Source organism: Tympanuchus pallidicinctus, unplaced genomic scaffold, assembly GCF_026119805.1.
Source record: "Tympanuchus pallidicinctus isolate F22 unplaced genomic scaffold, pur_lepc_1.0 scaffold1, whole genome shotgun sequence".
Taxonomy (NCBI): Eukaryota; Metazoa; Chordata; class Aves; order Galliformes; family Phasianidae; genus Tympanuchus; species Tympanuchus pallidicinctus.
In genome coordinates this window covers 67,955,482-67,976,826 of record NW_026294618.1, presented here as the reverse complement: position 1 = coordinate 67,976,826, position 21,345 = coordinate 67,955,482, and the positions used below count along the sequence as shown (strand labels likewise).

Here is a 21,345-nt window from a genome sequence, read left to right as displayed (position 1 = left end):
CCTAGAATTGAGGCAGAAGATGCAAATTTCTTGGCATATCATTTTATTCTGCAACTGTGAGAAAGAACTGAAGTCACACAATTGCCAGATTTCCATGTTTTTTTTTTTAGTAGAATCCACTTTCCAAATGGATTACATACCAGTTTTGTAAGCTGGACAAATGTGTCAGCAGCTCTTTGAATGATTAGCAAAGAAATTACAGAAGTCTGGAATGCCGTAAGTAGTAAATTGTGTGACCTTCAAATTCCTCATGGCATATCTTGCTCAACTGTAGATAAAAGTAAAGAATTAAGTGTGAGTGCTTACAACAGTTCAGTTGGAATCTCTTCAGCACATAAAATACTTCATCTCTTTCAGTGAGGTTTCCTAGCTTACTAACTTGTGCTTATGTTACAGCATTTGATGGAAGTGCTGAAATTTTTACTGTTCTTCCAACAAGCAGGCTGTTAAACTTTCATCCCTCAAACCAGGATGGATGCTCTGAAAGTAATGTCTCCTATTTTATTTTGTCAGTCCATGACATCAGAGGTGGATGTTGGTGGTATGGCAGTAGAGATTGAAGCTTCCCATCAGTATTCCATTACATGTTGTTGCTCTGTGACGGATGGCAGAAGAGGGGCAGTCTGACAAAATGGTGTCTGACATGGAAGCACGTATGAAGCAAAGGTGTGGCACTGAATTCCTCCATGCAGAAAAAATGGCACCCATTGACATTCACTGACGCTTGCTGAGTGTTTCTGGAGACCAGTGGATGTGAGCACAGTGAGGTGGAGGGGGGTGCATTTCAGCAACAATGCCATCAGAACAACAGTGGGTCATAGAAACAGTGGGTCATCTCCACTGGTGCAGATTTTTGTGGAGGCTCTTGTTCATCACTAACAAAAATGCACAGTTAATGGTGGTGACTGTTGAACAACAATCTTTGTAGCTTCGTAGAGAATTTGCTCTAGCAACTAGTGTTATTGTGCTCTTTGTATCTGTTGCACTTTTGGTGGAAATTAATAGGAGGCATTACTTTTGGAGTGACCTACATAGCATTGGCACTGAGTAAAGTAGTAAAGAGCTGAGCCAATAATGACTGAATAACAGTGCCTCCTGCATGCAGGGGGCTAACAAAAATCAATTTGCTTCTCTTCTAAGTTACAAGTGTGTCTTTCTCTGTGGAGAAGTGTATCATTATCAATCTAATGATGGCAACACTTGCTATAGCATGAACTAATGTATCCATTCCAGTAGGCAAATTTAGCAACAGGGCAGGTATGAGTACAAGGTTTTGCTACAAATGTTAGAAATGGGATAGAAATTTTTTTTTTTTGCATTATACAGAAACAAAATCATTGTTAAGTGGCAGAAGTTTCACATAAGCATTTATGATTCCCTTCCTTTCTCAGGAGATCACTGCAGACTAACATATCCACTGCAACTGCTGTGGAACCTCACCAGCTTTCCCTGTCAGTAGAGCATGAAATCCACAGCTCTATCACACAAACACTGAAGAACAATTCTTTCCATCTTAGAGCCACAGAATACTCCTGCCCCGAGTTTTTTAAGGGCAACATGAACCACTGAAATGACAGATGAATATTTCATTAACATTCACAGGCTGTCCTGTCACCCAAGCCTGGGGAACTCTTCAGTAAGTGAAAACCAGTAAGGCACAGCAATAATTTTAAATGAGGCAAATCTAAATGAGTGGATATAGACATATGGCCACAAAACCAAGCTGTGATAATTATCACTGCCCATCACTTGTTATTGCATATCTGTTGGAGGCTATTGCCCTCCTTCTGAAGGACATCACTCTACAGCAGCGCCACTGCAAGGCAGACACAGCGCTGAGGTAGACAAGGACAGCCTAAAGGGCTTCCTGTACAGGGAAAGTAACGGGGAAGAAACCTGTAGATAAGGGTGGTGATAAGCACTTGGGGAGTGATAATATAACCAACTACTAATGCTGTATCTACCTGATCTATTACAACATTGTCCCCAAAAAGGTGGAGGGGAAAACAGCCATAATTTAAATAGAAAAATGAATAAACTTAGCACCTTTCTTACAAAGGCTCTTCCTTCACATACATCTAAAACTTCCTCTACATCACAAATACTCTTCTGGAAAATAGGTAACTCGTTTCCACAAATGCGAGCTTTGAGTGTTTTGCAGCTGGAAGATTTAGAATGAATGAAACCTCATGATTTTATCTGAAAATTGCATCTTTAACTTAGCCACAAGCACAGCACCTAGAGCAGTTAAAAGCAAATTAAATTGGCAACACATATTGTTTTCCTTTACTGCTGTTAGATTAGCCTAAAGTGGCTGGGTTTTTTTTGGTTGGTTGGTTGGTTTGTTTTTTTTTTTTTGTAAAAAATCCATTGTACTTTATTCTCACACACAAGTTTACACTAAAAAAGTTCTAATATATGTATATATATATATATATATACGTATATATATATACACATATATATATATGAAGAAATTAATACAAATACATAAGGTGCTCAGTTAGAACTAGAAAGCATCTTAATAATATAAATAAATCAATGTCAAGGCAAAGCAATAAAGCACTGCAAGTCAGTGTTACGTTTTCCAAAGTCAGGAAGATGGTATCTTTACACTTGAAAATCTTAAAGAGGGTTTTTTCAACCTAAAAGATTCTATAGTTTTGGAAATTTCATTTCACAGTTACGTCCATGCATATGCTTATTTTCCTAGAATATCTCATACAGACTTTAAACATGATAACAGGTTAGCATACTGAAGGGTATCTGATCACTGTTTCATACAAACTAAAACTGTATGCCTGTTGGCATAGGCAAACACACACTGCTTTGTCTATCAAAATACAAATGCAGTAAATATGAGATATCTATATCTATATAGAAACAATCCAAATATAACTTAATTTCATCTTCATACAATAACAGGTCAGAAATGGGTGAGTAATTTTATAGTGCAATAAGTGAATCGTGGCATCCAGATATACTACATCTGATATTGCAGATCCCTGTTGGTTATCTCCTGACATTCTTAGCTGACTTTTCATATGCTCCATTAGTCCCTAATTGCATATATATCTCTCTAATTGTTCACTTTATATAACCAAGATCTGCTTAATGAAGCTCTAATTTGGGAGATTTAAATGCATAACACACCTTAGGTCACTTCAGCAATATTTTAAGCTCTCTACTAAGAGAATTTGGCTAATCACCATATAGCAACAGTGTAAGAACTATGGTGTCTATGAAAATTAAAACCTGATTTAATACTTTGACCTTAGCTCACGCTACTGTGTCTTCTCCAATTTTATATCTTGGTAATGACCACAATTAATGCTGTAACACCATCTGGATTTGCAACCTCAATGCTCATTCTCCTTCCTCTAATGGATCCGAGCCAAGACTTTCATATGCCTGACTGCAGAACCACATAGGCTGCTGTGGTTGCTGAGATATCGTATTTCCATGCTTATGCATTAGTTGTTCTCTAATAGTAAAATGAGAAAGGCCTACCATAATTTAGAAATAATTAGAATAAATGCAAGTGGCTCAAAGGGACTGACTGTGGGGATTCTGCAACAGTTTAACTGCTGCAAACACCAAAGCCCCAGGTTCTTGCAGCAGCAGAAACTCCAAGCTATTCTTACTACAAAGAGTCAGGATGAAAGCAGCACAGATCACCTGCTTTTGCACCATGTGAGAACAAAGCTGGGCACCAACTGGGAAACAAAAGCCACCCTGCCCTATTAATTTTTATACCTCTGGTTTACATATCCTTTTTGTATCTCTTTACAAGCATCAGTAAGGGCATTCTTGAATTTCACCATGAAATATACTCACATCATCAATGGCATATGCCACATTTTCTAGAGAGTTTCTGTGCCTGCAAGAAAAAAAAAAAAAAAAAAAAATCAGTAGGGGTAAAAACAACAACAACAACAACAACAAAAAGCCTTGCAAACCTAAATGTCCCATTTAGCTCAGGAAGGTCAAGGCTCAAAATGTCTATGAATGGCATGTTATCTATCTAAGGAGCACCTTTCATAATTCCATTACTACTGTAACCCATGAACAGGCTAGAACTATGCTTAATTGTAAATCATGATAGTTCAATCAACCAAAATAATCTCCTTAAAAAAAGCAATTAAGAATATTTCACATGCAAACCACTGTATTGTTTTGCGATGGTAATATGAGATAGTAGGAAGAGGTTTTCCCTTTTTAGTGCATTAAACTGTAGAACAGCTTCTTTGTAGGTAATTGGTCCTGACCCTGCGAATGCAGTCAGAAGCAATTCTGTATCCATTACTAGTCAAAAGCTAATGGCTGGGAATGTGAGGTGTGTAGATGCACTCGTGCATGCACGTGTTTTCAGAATCAGTCCCTAGTTTTACAAGTAAGCGTTAATTAAATCTCTTTTTTTATATATTAAGAAAAGTTCATCTTAACAATTCTGTGTTTGTCCCTGCTTTATGTGCGTTTAAGTGCATTGTGAGTTGGCACCTAACTACTCTATTCCACACGGCAATAAAAACAGAGCATTGGTTCTTCCCCATCTGTATCGAGTACAGGTTAATGCAGGTTTCTCCTTTAGGCTCCTTGAAATTTCTTGTCGGGTATTTTTACATAATTTTAATTAAAATAATTGAATATTTTTTCTAAACATTTGCCAAATATGAACAAACATTAAAACCCTGTATGTAGTCTTTTAGAAAAAGAAATCAGTAAAAAGTAAAATAAACTCCCAAATTAGTCATGTTCTGATAGGCCAGATGATAATATTTCTGTTTTTTAGCCACCCACCTAGTTTTCCCCTTCTTTCTCTGTTTGTGTATGTTTCAGTCCCTACCTTCTTTCGTGTTAGTCATCTATGGAGAATTCAGCTTGTTATGACACATACTTGCACTTAATCCCTCTTTTCCCTTTGGATCTTGAGTGGTGTTGACAATTCAGTTACACTAAGTGTATTATAAATTAGGGATGCAGAGCCAAATTATACTGAAATAGAACCACCAGTGTTTGTGCTGACAGCAAATCCATTCTGTAGCATTATAAAAAACAAACAAACAAACAAGAAAACCCAGCAATGCTGAGAGCATTTCTCTACTGACGATTTCTGACAGTTGCTATTACATCACTGTATCCCAGTCTTTGTACAGCATGGTGAATGTACTCCACATTGACTACAGCTGTGTTACTTCTGCCAAACCACAGATAATCGTGGATTGTTCAACTGTTACGTCTTCACATTCAGGTGGAGAGTTTTAGACGAAGGGATAAGATTGGCTAATCCCAAGTTAGCAGAAGAAAGAAGAAAGAATATGTATTTTTTTTAATGATTCTGTCACAGTATCCCCACACATATGAAAACAGAAAAGAAAAAGAAAAAAACACACAACAAAACAGGACACCATTGTTCTCATATATGTTTGGCTATTGTTTTCTCTTCACGTTTACTGTGAGTCAGAGCAGACACAATGCAGCCATAACAAATTACCTGTCTTGTGATATTGGATGTCCAGCAGCATGATCAAAAGGCAGCGCTGGTCGGATCCTGCAATGGACTCTGATATTCCCTCTCAGCTCCTAGAATTAGAACATTAATGTGATTTAAAATATCAAATACTGGAGGGAACAAACACACTCATATACAAAAACTTATGTATTTTTAAGAAAGCAGTCAACTGCATGCAACATCACAGCCTTAGATTCTGCAGAGATAAAATAGTATTGTTTGCTTTTTCATAACTTTATTTGAGGAAGCATAATCTGTTCAGAACTCTGAAATGGCGTAGCCCTCTTCAGTCTGTACAAAAAACAAAAGATGCTTTCAGTTAAAGCCATTTTCTCCTCTTCACCCTCCTTCCTCTTCACATGATCTGCTTAACTTACATTAACACAGCAGCCAAGATTAAACACTGCACGTCTCCTCCAGCAGCCCTAAGGGAGATATAGGATATAAAACATTTTGTTCTTTTTTCTCTTCACTCTGTGTTCACATACGACTGAAAAGCCAGTACTGATTTTTCTCTCCAGGCTGCTTTAGACTTTTCCTCATCTAACCTGGTGCTTTTCTTTCCTTTTCGTTTGTGATCATTTCTTCTCATTTTGTATTGCTGAAAGCAAGTAGCCTGTGATGAGCAATGAACACTCCCCACACTGCCTTGGGGAATATCCTCTCAGCAAACTGCAGCACAAGAAAGATTTTGGGAGGTAAGTGCTTTCCAATGAAGAGCTTCTTCTTCCCAGGCAGAAAAAAAAAATCAGAAGAACTTTGTTTGAATTGTGGCCTGTCCTTCTAAAAGTGAGGTCCTGAACTCCTAATTAGTCCTTTGGGGAGATGAGGAGGCAGTGAAGTTGAAGAACAAAAAACAAAACAGTCAATCCCAAATGAACCATCACTAATGCCTGAGCAGATACAGCAAGTTACGCTTGGAAAAATAAAATGAAGATAATCCTGCAGTTTCATGTTGATCGTTTTAAGAATTCCAAAACAGTTTCAAAGGAGCATTTGTACTCAAACATGAATTGATTTACCCGGAATTTCATATTGTAGAGGAATTGCCAGACGAGAAATGTTTTTTTCCAATTAGAGATGGGATGAAGAAACTCAAATTTTGCACACTATTCAAGATGGATGACACTCCTTAGGACAAAATACTCCAGGAATGCACGTGGATGCTTACGTATATAGAATGGCCTGGGGTTATTGTAATGTACACGTGTAGGAATGTACCACATGCAGACAGATGCTGGCTGGGAGTGGTACGTCCGGGAGAAGTATGTTAGTTAGTTTCATTGGTGAAGAAGTTGTGGATATAATTAAATCAAAATAAGAAGATGCTTTGTCTTTCAAGGTACTTACAACTAAGCTGTTATGTAGAGCTCTCCGCTTCTGCTTTTCTCTCTCATATCTCTCTGTCACTTCTTGCAGGGACTGCTCAAGATCAAAAGCCTTCATCTGAAACACTGGAAGGAAGTTGTTTTACAGAACTAACTGAAAACTGTGACTTTTCAAAAAAAGCTTTACAATTGCAGCTCATGCAAAAGGCCTACATATAATAAAAGAATAAAGGACATTTCTCTCTTTTTCAAATTACTTCCATATGTATTTCATAGGGAAAGATGGCAATAGCCTTATTTTCAGATGTGACTAAATATTTCTAAGCAGGGCACTACTCAGCTATTACATAGAAGATTTACAGTTTGCTGCATGCCCATTACAACTTCAAAATTAGCCTGCTTGAGTGTTTCTTCTATAATTCTCTCATTTTCAATCTCTATTTTAGGATTAAACTGGTAACAGATGCTGTCTCTGAATTAAACACTTTGGGCTTTCTGCTTAGGAAATATTACATGTAATTTCAGATTGGCAATTCTGACCACAGTATTTAATCTCAGTAATGGAATCTTCATCTAAAACAACTGAGAAACAACAGAACAACAGCCACATTTAAAACATCACCCGTCTAAGTACCAACACACACTTTTGCTACATGAAATGAAGCTTCTCTTGGTTCTGAATTCATAGAAAAATACCTCACAAGGTATGAAGTTGGTTCAGCCAACAGGAATTTGCAAGGCCTCATAAGGAATATTTAGTAATTATGTACACCACATCAGCACAAGTGCCAAATCCGACTTCTTATCTGCTCCTTTAGGCCCCAATTTTTATAAGGGGAACATTGGAAAATTCACCCTCAGTTAACTTTCTACTTTATTTTTTTCTTCAATTTTAAACTTTCTGAAGTATTTTCTCTATACAGATAACACAGTAATAAATTACCATTTTACTCATAAGTTTATGCATAATATACAAAGACAAGTTCTGCAGACATCCATCACTGATCATGCTATTTATTGTTACTGACAAGAGTAGCCCCAACAGAATCAAACCTGTCTCAAAATCATTTCAAACAAAAAGTACAGCAGCTGTATAACCTATTTTTATGTGGTAATATATAGGTATCAGTCACGCAGGGACTCTGATTATAAATTTGTGTACTTGCCTGTAGTTCTTCAGCCTCACAAACATCAACTTAAGCCCTATTTCACAATCAGGTTGGTACTTGTCATGTTCTTCTCACATCTGGCAGGAGCACCATCAGAATCAATAACATTGGAAGGCAGAGCAAAGGTACATACCAAAAGACCCAGATATAGGACCAATGCACTTGGTCCTCAGTGACAACAGCAGTGAGAATCACTGCCCTGCAGGGTGTGTTTATACATACACATGAATGAGGATCTGGATTCTGGAGCAGCATTCCTTGTGTTTCAGAAATCTCTGAAATCACCTGAGTCCTCTTCTGGTATATCCCAAATTAGGCAAATTTCAGCTAAGGTGACACATTCTTTATTGGGCTGTTCTAAAATTGTCACAACAAAAAGCCTGAGACTTACAGAATAAAGATGTTACAGCTAAGCCAGCTCTGCAGTCTGGCATCAGCCGCAATCAACACAAGAGCTAAAATCAAATTATCAGCTCTGAGAAAATCCAGGTTGACTCTTTCTGACACCTCAGGACTCCTAGATGATCTAACACCCAACAGAAAGAAGTGCTTGTATCTTGGAACTGAACTCAATCTATCAGTGTTACTGATATTTAACAATTGTTGGTATTAATTGACAGGAATGTACGTGTAAGAGCCTTACTTTGCATTGCTTCATTTTGCAGCTGTATCCCTTGGACTGCTGTCAAAACTTGGTAAAGACAAGCCTTGTATTGACGCTGAAAGTCTTTTGAAAGCTCGAGAGCAAATGAATGGAGGCTCTTCATGTCTTGCTTAAGCCTCTTGTCAGCAAGAAGAAAAAATATGTTATAAAAACACAAAACTAACAGACAAGGAAGAGAATTAATATAACCACAGTGCAAATAATTATGGTGAGATATCACAGTCAGGAAGAACCCTCTACTTGATGAAAGGAAGACTTTAAGAGTGCATCTTTCAGTATGTTTAAAGAAGGATTATCAAGATAGATATTCACCGATGACAATTAAAGATTTCACCAAGACTTTAAGGATCCTTATCACCTTACTCTATGGATTTGGACCATAACACAAGCCTCAGGTTGTTCCATCAAACAAAAATAACTGTGTGTTCTGTACACTTATAAGGCATATCCAGAATTAGCAATATAAAACTGTGATCCATGTATCCATGCCCAATCTGATCAGGAGGTATTTGTTAAGGTCATTTCTCAGGTAAGCCAGTTCTATGCTTTCCTATGAGAATGATGTATTTTGAAAAGGTCAGGAACCTATACAACCCATAATAATATTTCTCTTGTTAATGTAACACAGCATAACATACATGATGTGACTTTTAAATGTTTACAAGATCAGCTTACATTCATTTAGAAGTCCAAGTAAATTAAAAATAAATTCACTTGACTTTTGGACTAGGAGACTTCTTAGCATCTAAGTTTTGGAAAGGATATGTAAAGCCATCTATAAAATGAACTTAATGAAACTTCTTCTCATAGAAGCATCATGATGCTTCTTTAGACAGTCAAATTATTCTGCAACATTTTATTTTTTCAGTTGTGCTAGTAACCTTGAATGAATTAACTCATTTCAGTGATACAACAATATAAACTAAGGTGAGAAAATCGCTGTAGCTTTCACTCTCAGAACATAAGTATGAAGGATTATTTTTTAAAATTATTATTATTGTTATTTTTTAAATTACACGTATAGGATTAGCGTTAATTTAGACTGTCATTTGGAGAGTTTTTCCTGTCCTAGTCTTGATTGAACTATAAAATGCTACTACAAGATTTACCAAGAAGAATCACTGTAATTAAGCTAAATCTTTTCGACCAAAAGCAACTGATTTATTTTTTTTTTAGGATATTTTTGCTACCCGAATCTATTCAGTGCTACTCTGAGAAAAGTTGACATTTCTCAGTGTCCCTTAAAGGAATTCCTTATTCTACGACTTAACTGAAGAAACAAGTACACCAACAAAAGGAAATATTATTGTGCTATTACTGAGAGAACAGTCTGGTATCTTTGTTACAAATTCAGGCAATATGACTGAGCATACAAATTACTACTCCTGCTTCTGAGGTCCTCCAAAACAGAGAGCTCCCAGTGAAATTAACAGAGCTCACCAGTGATCTTGTTAGCATGTGGCTATCTAGTTAAAGTATCTAACAAGTATTGTGTCTTAGGAGATGTCTACCTGGTAGACATCTACCCTGTCCTGTCAAGGATTCAAGGTTTTGTCTACATACATTCCTATTCCAGGCTCTGATAGCAGCCTATTCAGGAGATACTGGAGTACAGAAGCAGCCACTTGCCCAGCTTCCCAGGTAATTTTTGCAGCCTACTGCAGCATAACCACCACAGGTGTTAGAATCACAGAATCATAGAATGGCTTGGGTTGGAAGGGACCTCAAGGATCATCAAGCTCCAATCACCCCGCTGCAGGTAGAACTGACAACCTCCCCATTTAATACTAGACCAGGCTGTCAGGGCCCCATCCAACCTGGCCCTGAACACCTCCAGGGATGGGGCATCCACAGCCTCTCTGGGCAGCCTGTTCCAGCACCTCACCACTCTCGCTGTGAAGAATTTCCCTCTGATATCCAACCTAAATCTCCCCTCCTTCAACTTAAAACCATTTCTCCTTGTTCTGCTATTATCCACCCTTGTAAAACAGTTTTAAGCTAACTCAGCCATGGCTACGCTTTACTGCAAGTACTGCTGTAACTAAAGAAAAGCTATAGATCAGGTTCAAATCTGGCCATTTCTGGATCTTACTGTATTTCATAAGCATGCATATGTCTATGTCATAGGTTATGCCAACATTACTACTAAATACCTTTACCTTCATTGCTTCATGTAGGTGAGTTACAACAGAACTCTGCAATTTCTGCTGCTGGCCATGAGCAGAGTAGAGCTGTAATATCTCGTTAACACTTCTTCCAGCCCACCCTTGATACTGTTTGAAAAAAGAAAAGATCACCTAAAAATCACTTCAAATTGTTCCTGATTTTTGATGCATTCTATCTCCTCTGTCCCTGGAAGCATTTCTGGAAGTGAATCAACTGGCTATACATGATGTTGCAAACATGTGATTTCTTTCTTTTCATATTTTTCTGAGTCATGTGAAGGATTGTTTCTAATTAAGCGGACTAACACCACAATATTCTACTTCCTTTGAGTCACAAACCTCAACATCAGAACACGAAAATGTGCCTGCAGTGCCCATAGCCCCATTCCTGTGCTTGAGGTGGATCTAAGTTAAAACTGTGCCTTTGCACAGGGCCAGTTACATAACTGGCATCAGATCAGCATCTTCTAGTGACTATATTTAATTGGTAAGCTCTCACAAAAGATTTAGCAGAACAAGAGGGCACAGCAGCTAACGGCTGAAGTGCTGAAGGAATGGTTATACAGAGCCCACAGCGTTGTGTTCATTGCTTTAGCTTTCGGCCAATATTGACTCCACTGCATTCAGTAAAGTTGCAACAGTGCAAAACTGTACCAGTCAAGCACTAAGCTGGGTCTTCACAGATCAAAGCAAGAAAAGCAATTTCCTAAGGGATGTGGAGAAGAATGCTTTCTAGTAATGTTACAGACAAACTTCTTGAGATGCTGAAGTCAAAAGAAGAATAGGAATAGTGTAACTTTATGTATTTACAGGCAAGAACACAGGAATTAAATCTACACAGAGTACTTGTGAAATTCTGTAATTTGACAGAATTTGCGCTATGTTAGAAGCTGCATGTTTGCCATTTACTGACAATCCTGGTACTTAAGTTAGCTGTAACTTTTTCACCTGCTCTTCTCAGCAGCATATTGACATCTACCATTCTTTAACCAATACTTACAGCCTCTCCCCTTATTTTGGGAATGTAGCTGTCTCTAGCACATAATTATTTCCTAGTTTATTCAGATCAGAGATTTGGTGACTGCAGTTCCCTGCCATTTCACTTAGCAGAAGATAGAAAAATGCAGTGGCATTCACTCCTCATGTAATGGAGCTTAATTCCAATCCTCTGATAACAGTAGGTAAAAACCAAATGGACTTAATTGCAGTTAATTACAGATGACATCCTTAAAAACAACAGTAAGATATTTGGGAGATGTCAGAATAAAGAAAACATATGTTGTCCAAGAGAAATATTTCACCTGTCTAAACAAAGTTTAGTCTTTTTAAACAAAGTTTGGTGTTTTTATTTACAAATGGAACCAGAGGTCCTGCATAGCTGTAAAACACCTCAGTGCTAATATATAAAGTGCTTACATAGAAAAATGAATAGCAGGAGGAGATTATTTTAAAATAACTCTTTTATTAGAAGCTTTAGTAATTGAGACAGCTCCTATATGGACATTTGTGTGTTTTACCCTGGAGATTTTCATGAAAACATTTGTATTTATAAACATGCTTGACAGAAATGCACAGAAGTGCACCAGAATTAATAGCTCCAATCACGTGTAAAAAGTTAATATAAGCAGCTGAAGTACTGAAGCCTTGTTATAAGTTCAAGCTAGCTAAAACCAAATTTTTTTATTATTTTTTTTAACATCTAATGCATTCTCTACCATCTACATAAGTTCCCCCAGACCTCCTTTTTTCTTTTTCTCAACATGGAAGATGCAAATGGTCAGATCTTCCTTCATTGAGTCCATTTCTCATCACGTCCACTACTTCATTGCAAATGCTGCCTTGGGTTTGAGGTTTTCTCCATTAGAATAGTTTTTGCATACATCAGAATAAACAGAGGTCTCAAAATGCTGCATTACTGAAACATGTCCCCAAGAAACATGTCCCTCCAAAGCTGTGTTTCGCCAGCTGGCAGGTAAATGGAACTGGTTCACCAGGCAACCAAAACATGTGGCTCCAGACCTTGTTAGAGCCACCATCCACTGCTTCTGGCCTGGCAGAACAAAGGGAAGTGACAGAGATGGGTGGCACTGAGGTGGGCAACATACGAACTACTGAGAGACACAGGATCAACTCAGTGGGTGCAGAGGGTGGCTATGAGGGTGCAGGTAGCAAAGGGAGAGGTGGCACAAGCTAGAATTGCAGATGTTGCAATAATAGACAGCCAATAGAAAACTCTTGAGGGTAAAGTGGATTAAATGATTTTCAAAGCTTGTTCGTAGGCCAGATGGTAAATCCCAGATGCATTTCAATACCTACACAAAACCTTTCCCCTCTCTGTCAGGTATTTTGAGCATATTTCCTTGTGTATAACAGGGACTCTTGACAATGCAGTTAAAAAATAAGTTACCACAATCCCCAAATCCACGGAAAACAAGCTTCTATCATCTAATATGCAGATAACTATGTCTTACTGATGCACTGTAGTGACTAGAATAATTGTTCCTTGTGTTTGAGAGAGTGAGAAAAAAAAAGGTGAAATATTTAAGATTTTTGGTAAATACGATGAAACAGAAAAAAACAACAAACATTTTCTTCAGAATAATTACAGCATTCTCCCGCATACCTGGCAAAACTCACTTCAGATGTACCATCTGGCTTGCAATCAGGCTTTGGAAAACGTTAAACCCACTTTTATCCACAGGTATTAACAGACCCTAAGAGAGGGCAAGTGGCTTTCCTGAGGTCACCCAACCATTTAACACTGCAGAGCAGATTAGAAACTCTTGGCCAGCAGACTCTGTTGCAACCAGTTGTCACAGCTGGCTCTGGTCTAGAGGCGTGGATAAATATCACAGTGCTCTAAACGTTTGAAGCCTTACCTTTGAAGTCACCAAATGTTATCGCAGCCTGCTGCTCGTTTCAATAATGCTCTAGAAGTAACAGACCCCTCTGAAAAGGGATATAAGGAAATGAGGGCATCCATCACTGCTGCGTGCTCTGTAGCTGATTCCTGCCACAGTGCTGCCTTTTCTGGATAAGCTTTGTACTTGCGCTATTAAGACACATAGCTGAGCATCTTTGTGCACAACTAAATGTGGTTCCTGCAGTCTATGATAGTCCTAATTGGAAAAGCAAACAATAATTACCGCTGCAAGTTTCAGATGAAGGGCAGCATTTTCAGTTTCCAAGGCAATTATTCTTTCTTCTTGGGCCTAAGAAAAAAGGAAACAATAAAAACGTATGCAAACCCACAGAAGTAAAAATGACATGAGTCTGATGAACATCGCTTCATTAATACTTTTCATTACTGCGCACCATTGTTTCTCGGTCTCCCAGAATCAAAGGACTACCAGTCTCAAACCTAAATCTTTCCATTTGAAACCGTTTTGTCTTATTCTGTCACAGCAGACCCTGCTAAAGACTCTGTCCCCTTCTTTCTTACAGCCTCCCTTTAAATACTGACAGGCCGCTCTCACTTCACCCAGCAGCCTTCTCTGCTCATGGCTGCCCACCCTCAGCTCTCAGTCTGTGCTGGTAGGGGAGGTGTGCCACAGGAGCACTGAAGTGAGCTGTGCTCAAAAAGGAGCCCTACGGCACCCCAGCAGTGACTGGGCATCAGCCTGACATCACCCCATCGGTGGTACCCTCAACATCAAGCCAAGGGTTCACTCATTGCACTGCAGTTTTGTCCAGCTCTGTGCCGTGCATCTTGTTCAGAAAGATGCTGTGAGAAATGGAATCATAGAATCCTTAGAGTTGGAAGGGATCTCTGAAGTCATTCCGTCCAACTACCCTGCAGTGAACCACAGCTACGCCGGGTCGCCTAGGGTCTGATCTAGCTTTGCTTTGAACTAGTGCCAAAAGCTTTGCTGAAATCCAAAAGGATTTCATCAACTGGTCTACCAGAGGGGTAACCTCGTCATAAAAGAGAGCAGGTTCATCAGGTAGGAACGGCATTTAGGAGCCGTACCGCGACAGCACCCGCTGCCTTGAGGATTCTCACCGCTAAGCCTCAGACCCCACTTCTAACAGACAGCGGCTCTGCTGCTGTCAGTCCCCGGCAGCCTCACTGGCCGCCCTGCCCCTCCCTCCGGCCCCGCCCTCTGCCCGTCCCCCCTCCGCCTCGCCCCGTGCCGGGCTCACTCGCGCTCTCTGCTCCAGCTGCCGCACCCTCTGCGCCCACACCGGGCCCGGCCCGAGCCCTCCCCGCGGCCGCATCGCGCCGCTCGGATCGGAGCTCGGCTCCCCGCGCGGCGCCGAGCTGGGGGTTAAATCCCTGAGGGCTTACGAGGCGCGGCTGGGAAGGAGGGCGCGGTCCCGGCGGTGCTGCCGTTCTGACGGCACCGCCTCCCGACAGCCTGGGCGGCGTCCGTGATAGCGGCCGCCTCCGGTCGGGGCTGGCGGGGGTCGGGATTGGCACCCGCACAGCGCCTGCCGGGCCTGGAGAAGGGCAGGGTGCGGGAGGTCGTGTACTCGGGTGTACGCTGCTGCTGGGGGAGAGTGCTGGGCTCGGCGGGGAGGAGGAAGAGGCTGCCCGAGACGGCCTCCTCCTCTCAGCTGTTCGTTCCTGCTCGGGCTGAACGGCTCGTGCTGTTTGTAATTGAGCTTAGTGCCCAACCGTACTTACAGAGTAATTACGGAGGAATCCACTCGTGCTGCTGCCCGTCGTCTGGTTCAGACCACACCAAACGTCTTTGCGCAGCCCCCTCGGCCCACTGGCTCCTATGGTACTGCAGCCTCCTTCCACATCAACGACGCCCTGCAGCCACAGCTTTTATTTTTATTTCTTAAAAGAAACAGCACAAAATCGTGCTGGCCAGAAGCCTCTCAGCCGTTCATCCCTTGCTCTGATGGGATAAACGAAAACTGAGAATGGACTCAGCAAGAGAGAAAGAGAGAAAGAGAGAAAGAGAGAAAGAGAGAAAGAGAGAAAGAGAGAAAGAGAGAAAGAGAGAAAGAGAGAAAGAGAGAAAGAGAGAAAGAAAGAAAGAAAGAAAGAAAGAAAGAAAGAAAGAAAGAAAGAAAGAAAGAAAGAAAGAAAGAAAGAAAGAAAAGAAAGTTCCAATGCACTGTTCTCCTGCTGACCTTAAAGGATGTTGGCACTGATTGAGTCAGATTTTATCACCAGTCAGCCAGTCTGGGGAAGTATTTTAGTAGCTCAGGGGTGTAGCTTACAGTTTTTGACACTGAGCTCTGATTTTTATACGCAGTATCAGTGAGGTCTAGGCAAGGAACCAAAAATCTGTCATCTAGAAATGCTGCAAGGCTGTATTCCAGCATGCTTTTCTAATGGCATCCTCTGCTCTGAAGAATCTCCTCTTTTCCCCAAACGTCTACCAACCTGATCCTGTCTGCCTCCTGTCTGCAAAAGAAGAATCCGGCCTTGTTACAGATAATTCCAGGGAAACAAGGAGGCTGGAAGTTTCATGACAATGACTAAATCTACTGCACGTTTTTCTCCATTAACATCAGTGAAACACGATGGTGAATTATGAAAACTGGAGGTACTAAACATTACTAAATGTAGATGTTGTAAATTTACTAAATGTAAATGTTGCGTCAGCTACTGCTGATGCATTTCATGCTGACCCTCATAGTGAAAACAAAAGGCTGAGGTCTCAGCTTCAGTATTCTGATAGGAATTGTCCATTATGCCAAACACCAAGAGACTCACTGCTGCATGCCTTCCAATTTTCTGCTCCCCAGGTGACAGCACATTCGTCATGTCAAGCAGACAGAAATTTAAGACTGATGTTTTGCACGTGGTCTTTTAAGCTCCCTAAAACATTGTCCACTTCATTTCTCAACCTAATTTTATTTAAATGCCTTTCATTGTCCCAAGCAGATAAACTCGCAGCCATGAGGTGAAGGGAACTCACAGTGATTGCCTGAACAGATTTTCCCTGAGCTTTGATAGTTAACCACGCCTGCTAATGTTATCTGCTGTAGAAGAATAGTACATAGAGTCTCCCCCTGCTATCCTAGAATCACGAAGACTTACAAGACCATTCAGTCCAACTTTCCACGTATCACCAATAGTTCTCACTACACCATGTCCCTCACCACAAAATCCAAATGTTCCTTCAACACCTCCCAGGAAAGTGATTCCACCATCTCCCTGGGCAGCCAATTCCAGTGCTTGACCACTCTTGGAGAAGTATTTCCTAACATCCAGCCTGAATCTTCCCTGCCATCATCTTGCCTACTGGAAGATAATTACAAGCCTGACCTCCTGAGAGGAAAAGCCACTTGATACCGTCTGCCTACCGAAGAGATTTTTGCAAAAGAATGAGTTTGCTTCGTTCTGAAAGAAGCAGCTCTGGTGCACATCCACAGCAAAAAGTGTACCTTTAGAGGATTTAACATTCCTCACACATTAACATGTTTACAATCAAAGCACGAGCGAAATTAACCCATCCATGCAAACATGATATTCAGTGAAGCTATAAATATTTAATTACTCAACTTAAAAAAACATTTGCATCAACAACTGTAAGGCAATCCTGAATGTTCATCTGTTACTAAGAATATATGAGTATTGTCCAAGCAGGTTAATTGCATATTGCTGGTCTTGCTAAGCAGTTTATCTGTCATTACAGCTAGGAAACAAATTGACAGACTGCTTAAGCTGTCAGGCTTTGCCTTCTCAGCCACACAGCCCCCAGGTGACTGCGACAGAACTATCTGACACAACAGGAGGAAGAGCTACATGTTTTCCTGTTCTCATTAGCAAACTCTTGTGCTTTACTGTATTTTTTTTTTTTTTCCAGACTGTTCTTAGTGAAGGTTATTGCTATTACTGTTTTTGTTGTAATTTGTCGTAACTCAATTAACTTTTTGAATTGGGAGGTAAAGGAGAAAGGTCTCATTTGTTTATTCTGCTGCTGAACTCACTGCTTGATCTACAAACAATCATTAGGATCAAGAAAATATTATTTCAGTAAACAGGATCTATCTTCTGGACTTTCTCAGATTCTTAGTTCCCCTCTCCTTTTCTCAGCTACCAACAAGGCCATAGCACAAGCGGCATGTAAAAGCAGTTAAGAAGCGTGGCATGGGAATGATAGGTGCAAAAGGGAGAATGTGGCAGAAATTTAAGATAATCAGAGTCTTTTTGGAGGTGGCAGACCTGGCTGCATATGCAAATATCATTTACCCAAAGTCGCTAAGGGTGCTTGTTCATACCCATAAAGAAAAGGGGATGGTGACAATGGGTTGTTTCCTTTTTCTTCTAGACTACGCATTCAATATTAAAACACCTTTTTTCCTTTAGCTTTATTCTTATGGTCACAGTCCACCGACTCAAAAGCACTGACACAAGGTCCCACTCGCCCACACCTTCAGAACGTCCTCACTAGTGATTGTGAAAATTCTGGAGAGTAGACCTTGCAACTGGAGAGATCATAGAGTCATAGAATGGCCTGGGTTCAAAAGAACCACAATGATCATCTAGTTTCAACTCCCCTGCTATGTGCAGGATTGCCAACCACCAGACCTGGCTGCCCAGAGCCACATCCAGCCTGGCCTGGAATGCCTCCAGGGATGGGGCATCCACAGCCTCCTTGGGCAACCTGTCCCAGTGTGTCATCACCCTCTGGGTGTGATGAAGGTACTTGCCTGGAAAGAGGTGCACATGGCTCTCGATCCCATCTGCAGCAGACACTCAGCTACAGCAGCTGGAATCTACAGCACTTCACCGTGACAAAATTCCCACCTCTGCTCTCCTCAAACAGAACTTCAACTTCAACTGCAAGTCATGTGGTGTTATTAATGCAGCAACAGGAGAAACATCATCCAAATGCCTTCTTAACCACGGCAATCACAATGGAGCCTTTGGTTCCAGTATTACTCACAATCGCCTTTTCCAAAAAGAAGTTGTACTTCAGGTTCACTTTCATTCTCAGGAACACACTTTGCACTGGAGGAGAATACAAATACAGCACCATTCACCAGAATCCATGAGCTAGCCTGCATATTTGATCCCATCAATACTTACTATTTCGTAAGTGGCTGGATAACTGTAAAAATCACTTGTTCAGGTACTGAACATTAAATTCTCCCCGCTGATCTGTGAGGATGAACTTCCTTGCTTGGTTCCCTACGTGAAATTCATTTCAGGTTCCCATCATTATGAGATGCATCGACTTGGCTTGTGTTTTAAAAAGTAAGGGAAACATTAAAAATAGCCACTTGTGTTTATAGTAACACTGCTGCCAACGCAGAGTCAAAAAACAAAGAGTACAAAAAAACATTTAATGCAAAGTTAAATACAATACAAACTTTATTAAAAATAGGTTGCAAGTGAAATACAGTAGAAATGGGAAACTACAGCAGTTTTGATGTTTTTCATAATAATGCACAGACAAATATGAAAAGCACTTTTACACATATTCACACTTGACCCGAATGCCCAATAGCGGCCAAATCCACTCAACTGAAGGTTATGGATACTTTTTTTTTTTTTGCTAAGCCTTTTTCAGATTCTAGCAGCAACAGTAATTCAGCCACAGCATAAGTTTTTTTTTCCTTAAGAAAAATGTGTCACTGTAAGGCTGCTAGTGTTCTCAAGATAAGTTGGGAGAGGCTTGCTTTTCCTGATTAACAGACATAGCAAGCATGCAGATCCTTCATTAACACTTTGAACCAGTTTAATCTTCTACTTCATATTTAACAGGTGAAACGGTAAAAGCACACTTTCAAATAAGAAACCTGAAGTACGTAAAAAATATTTACACTCCAATTTTCATCAACTTGCATTTATTTATCATACAACTCTTATTAAAAGTGATTTCTTTCCTAAGGCAGTGAAAGTCTACCCCTTTGTATTTGGAAGTGTGCACAATTCCCTAAATATATATTTATAAGAGAACAATATGATACAGGAAAAAATCATCTAAAGCCAGCAAAGGGCTTTGTCAAATAGAAAATTTGTTTGGAATCACAATATATATTGTCTTAACATCACACAATGAGAAAAACTCTGATGAGGTCCTTATTCCCACCATCATCAGCTACATAAGCGTAGCTGAGGAAACGGTGGGAGGAAAAAGATTAACAATTTAAAATTAAATAAGGCTATTACAGTGTGAAAAAATAGCTTGAACTGCCAAAAATATTTTCAGTACAACAGTGACAGAATGTTAGTAAAGCTAGCTAGACTAAAGAAGAGCTTACTAGCACTGCTTCTTCAGCACGAGTAGAAATGGATTGCTGCCAGCAGACCAGGTCTTACTAACATTCCCACTCCCAGCCAGCAGTAGTGTATTCAATGCTTCACACCACACTTTAATATGCCAGTTCACTTCTCCATAGGAAAAAACAACAACAAAACAGGACAACAACAAAAAAAACAACCCCAAAACAAAGATATTGCTGGACTGCCAATAGCAGACTTATCAATACCATTCCATGTCTATTTGCCTAGTAACTTCTCATCTACTGCTCCGGGAACACTTACCTATCTTTTCTACTAACTTTGGAAAGGGAAATCTTTGTCTTTAACATATGACAAACATTTTGGTCCTAGCTGATAAATGACAACTAGCGTAGCCTCCTATCTATTGCTTATGTAATTCTTAATGAAACAAACAGCCCTAGGCTTTTCATCTTCACATTTCTGAAAGGCTGATGCACAAATGACAGCGGTGCATCAACACAGACTTTTCCATCATTACAAATAAATTCCACTTTTAGACCCAACAAATATGTAGGAATAGAAACGTTTTATCCCAGGTTTTACCTACAGAATGGGAGTTGTCCCAATACTAAATCATGGTATTGATAGGTTGATCATTGATCATGAACACCACAAAGTACGGCAGACTTGCATATAGAGTCTACTCAAGATAGTGGCCCAGATATCATCTTACCTAAACAACCTAAAGTACTAATTTCTAGTGCACAGTTTAGTTTAGGCAGTTCAAGCTATTCTCACTCTCTCTGCTCAGCAGCTAAAAAAAAAAAAAAAAAAAAAAAAAAAAGCGTGTCTGTGAAACACCAGGAAACAGAACTTATCTTTGACAAGTGCTACTTGGTCTGGTGCACAAGAACTGAACCCCCGAAACAGAAAGAAAAGAGTTACCTTCACGTGATTCATATCTTTAAAATTGTACAGTGCTTTCATTGTATAAACCACAAGCTCCTGGCAAAGTAATCAGTTTTCTTGCTATTGCAACATCTCTAAATCTTAATTAACAGTCTTAGATATAGAGGAATCAAAGTCACTCATTTTGGAAAATATTCATTTTCTGTTCACTAGTAGTGCCCCTCATCTCAATCCCTCAATTTAGAGGTCTTCAGTTACATCTGATAAGGTGCTTTAATCTTATTTTGTGTTCAATTCATTTTCCAGTTCCATTAGTTTCCTAGAAGCTTTTACTTTATTGGATACATCTTGACCCTGTGAAAAAAGTCGCTGGCGTTCCCTGAACGTCAAATTTTCTGGTGCTCCAGGTAAATCTGTATCTTGACTGGAAAGGGAAAAGAAAGTCTTTGTTAACACTCTCAT

The 21,345-nt window shown here is 39.9% G+C and overlaps 3 protein-coding genes across 21 annotated transcripts in view; 1 reads left to right on the top strand and 2 right to left on the bottom strand.

Moving 5' to 3' along the window:
* The window catches only part of KIF25 (kinesin family member 25), a 33,600-nt gene extending 18,453 nt beyond the window's left edge, over positions 1–15,147 (bottom strand). The window contains exons 1-7 of the mRNA XM_052696415.1: positions 14,982–15,147; positions 13,985–14,050; positions 10,833–10,946; positions 8,653–8,791; positions 6,863–6,966; positions 5,495–5,583; positions 3,838–3,880 (exon numbers count right to left, since the gene is read on the bottom strand). Of these exons, the coding sequence (XP_052552375.1) occupies positions 3,838–3,880; positions 5,495–5,583; positions 6,863–6,966; positions 8,653–8,791; positions 10,833–10,946; positions 13,985–14,050; positions 14,982–15,056 (630 nt within the window). The 5' untranslated portion in view covers positions 15,057–15,147. The remainder of the gene's footprint in view (positions 1–3,837; positions 3,881–5,494; positions 5,584–6,862; positions 6,967–8,652; positions 8,792–10,832; positions 10,947–13,984; positions 14,051–14,981) is intronic.
* Positions 1–21,345, top strand: part of TTLL2 (tubulin tyrosine ligase like 2) — a 487,337-nt gene that overhangs the window by 147,177 nt on the left and 318,815 nt on the right. The window lies entirely within an intron of this gene.
* Positions 19,102–21,345, bottom strand: part of AFDN (afadin, adherens junction formation factor) — a 112,706-nt gene continuing 110,462 nt past the window's right edge. For all 19 annotated transcript variants that reach the window (XM_052696192.1, XM_052696277.1, XM_052696322.1 and 16 more), the window contains one exon: positions 19,102–21,307. In XM_052696192.1, the coding sequence (XP_052552152.1) occupies positions 21,163–21,307 (145 nt within the window). In that variant the 3' untranslated portion in view covers positions 19,102–21,162. The remainder of the gene's footprint in view (positions 21,308–21,345) is intronic.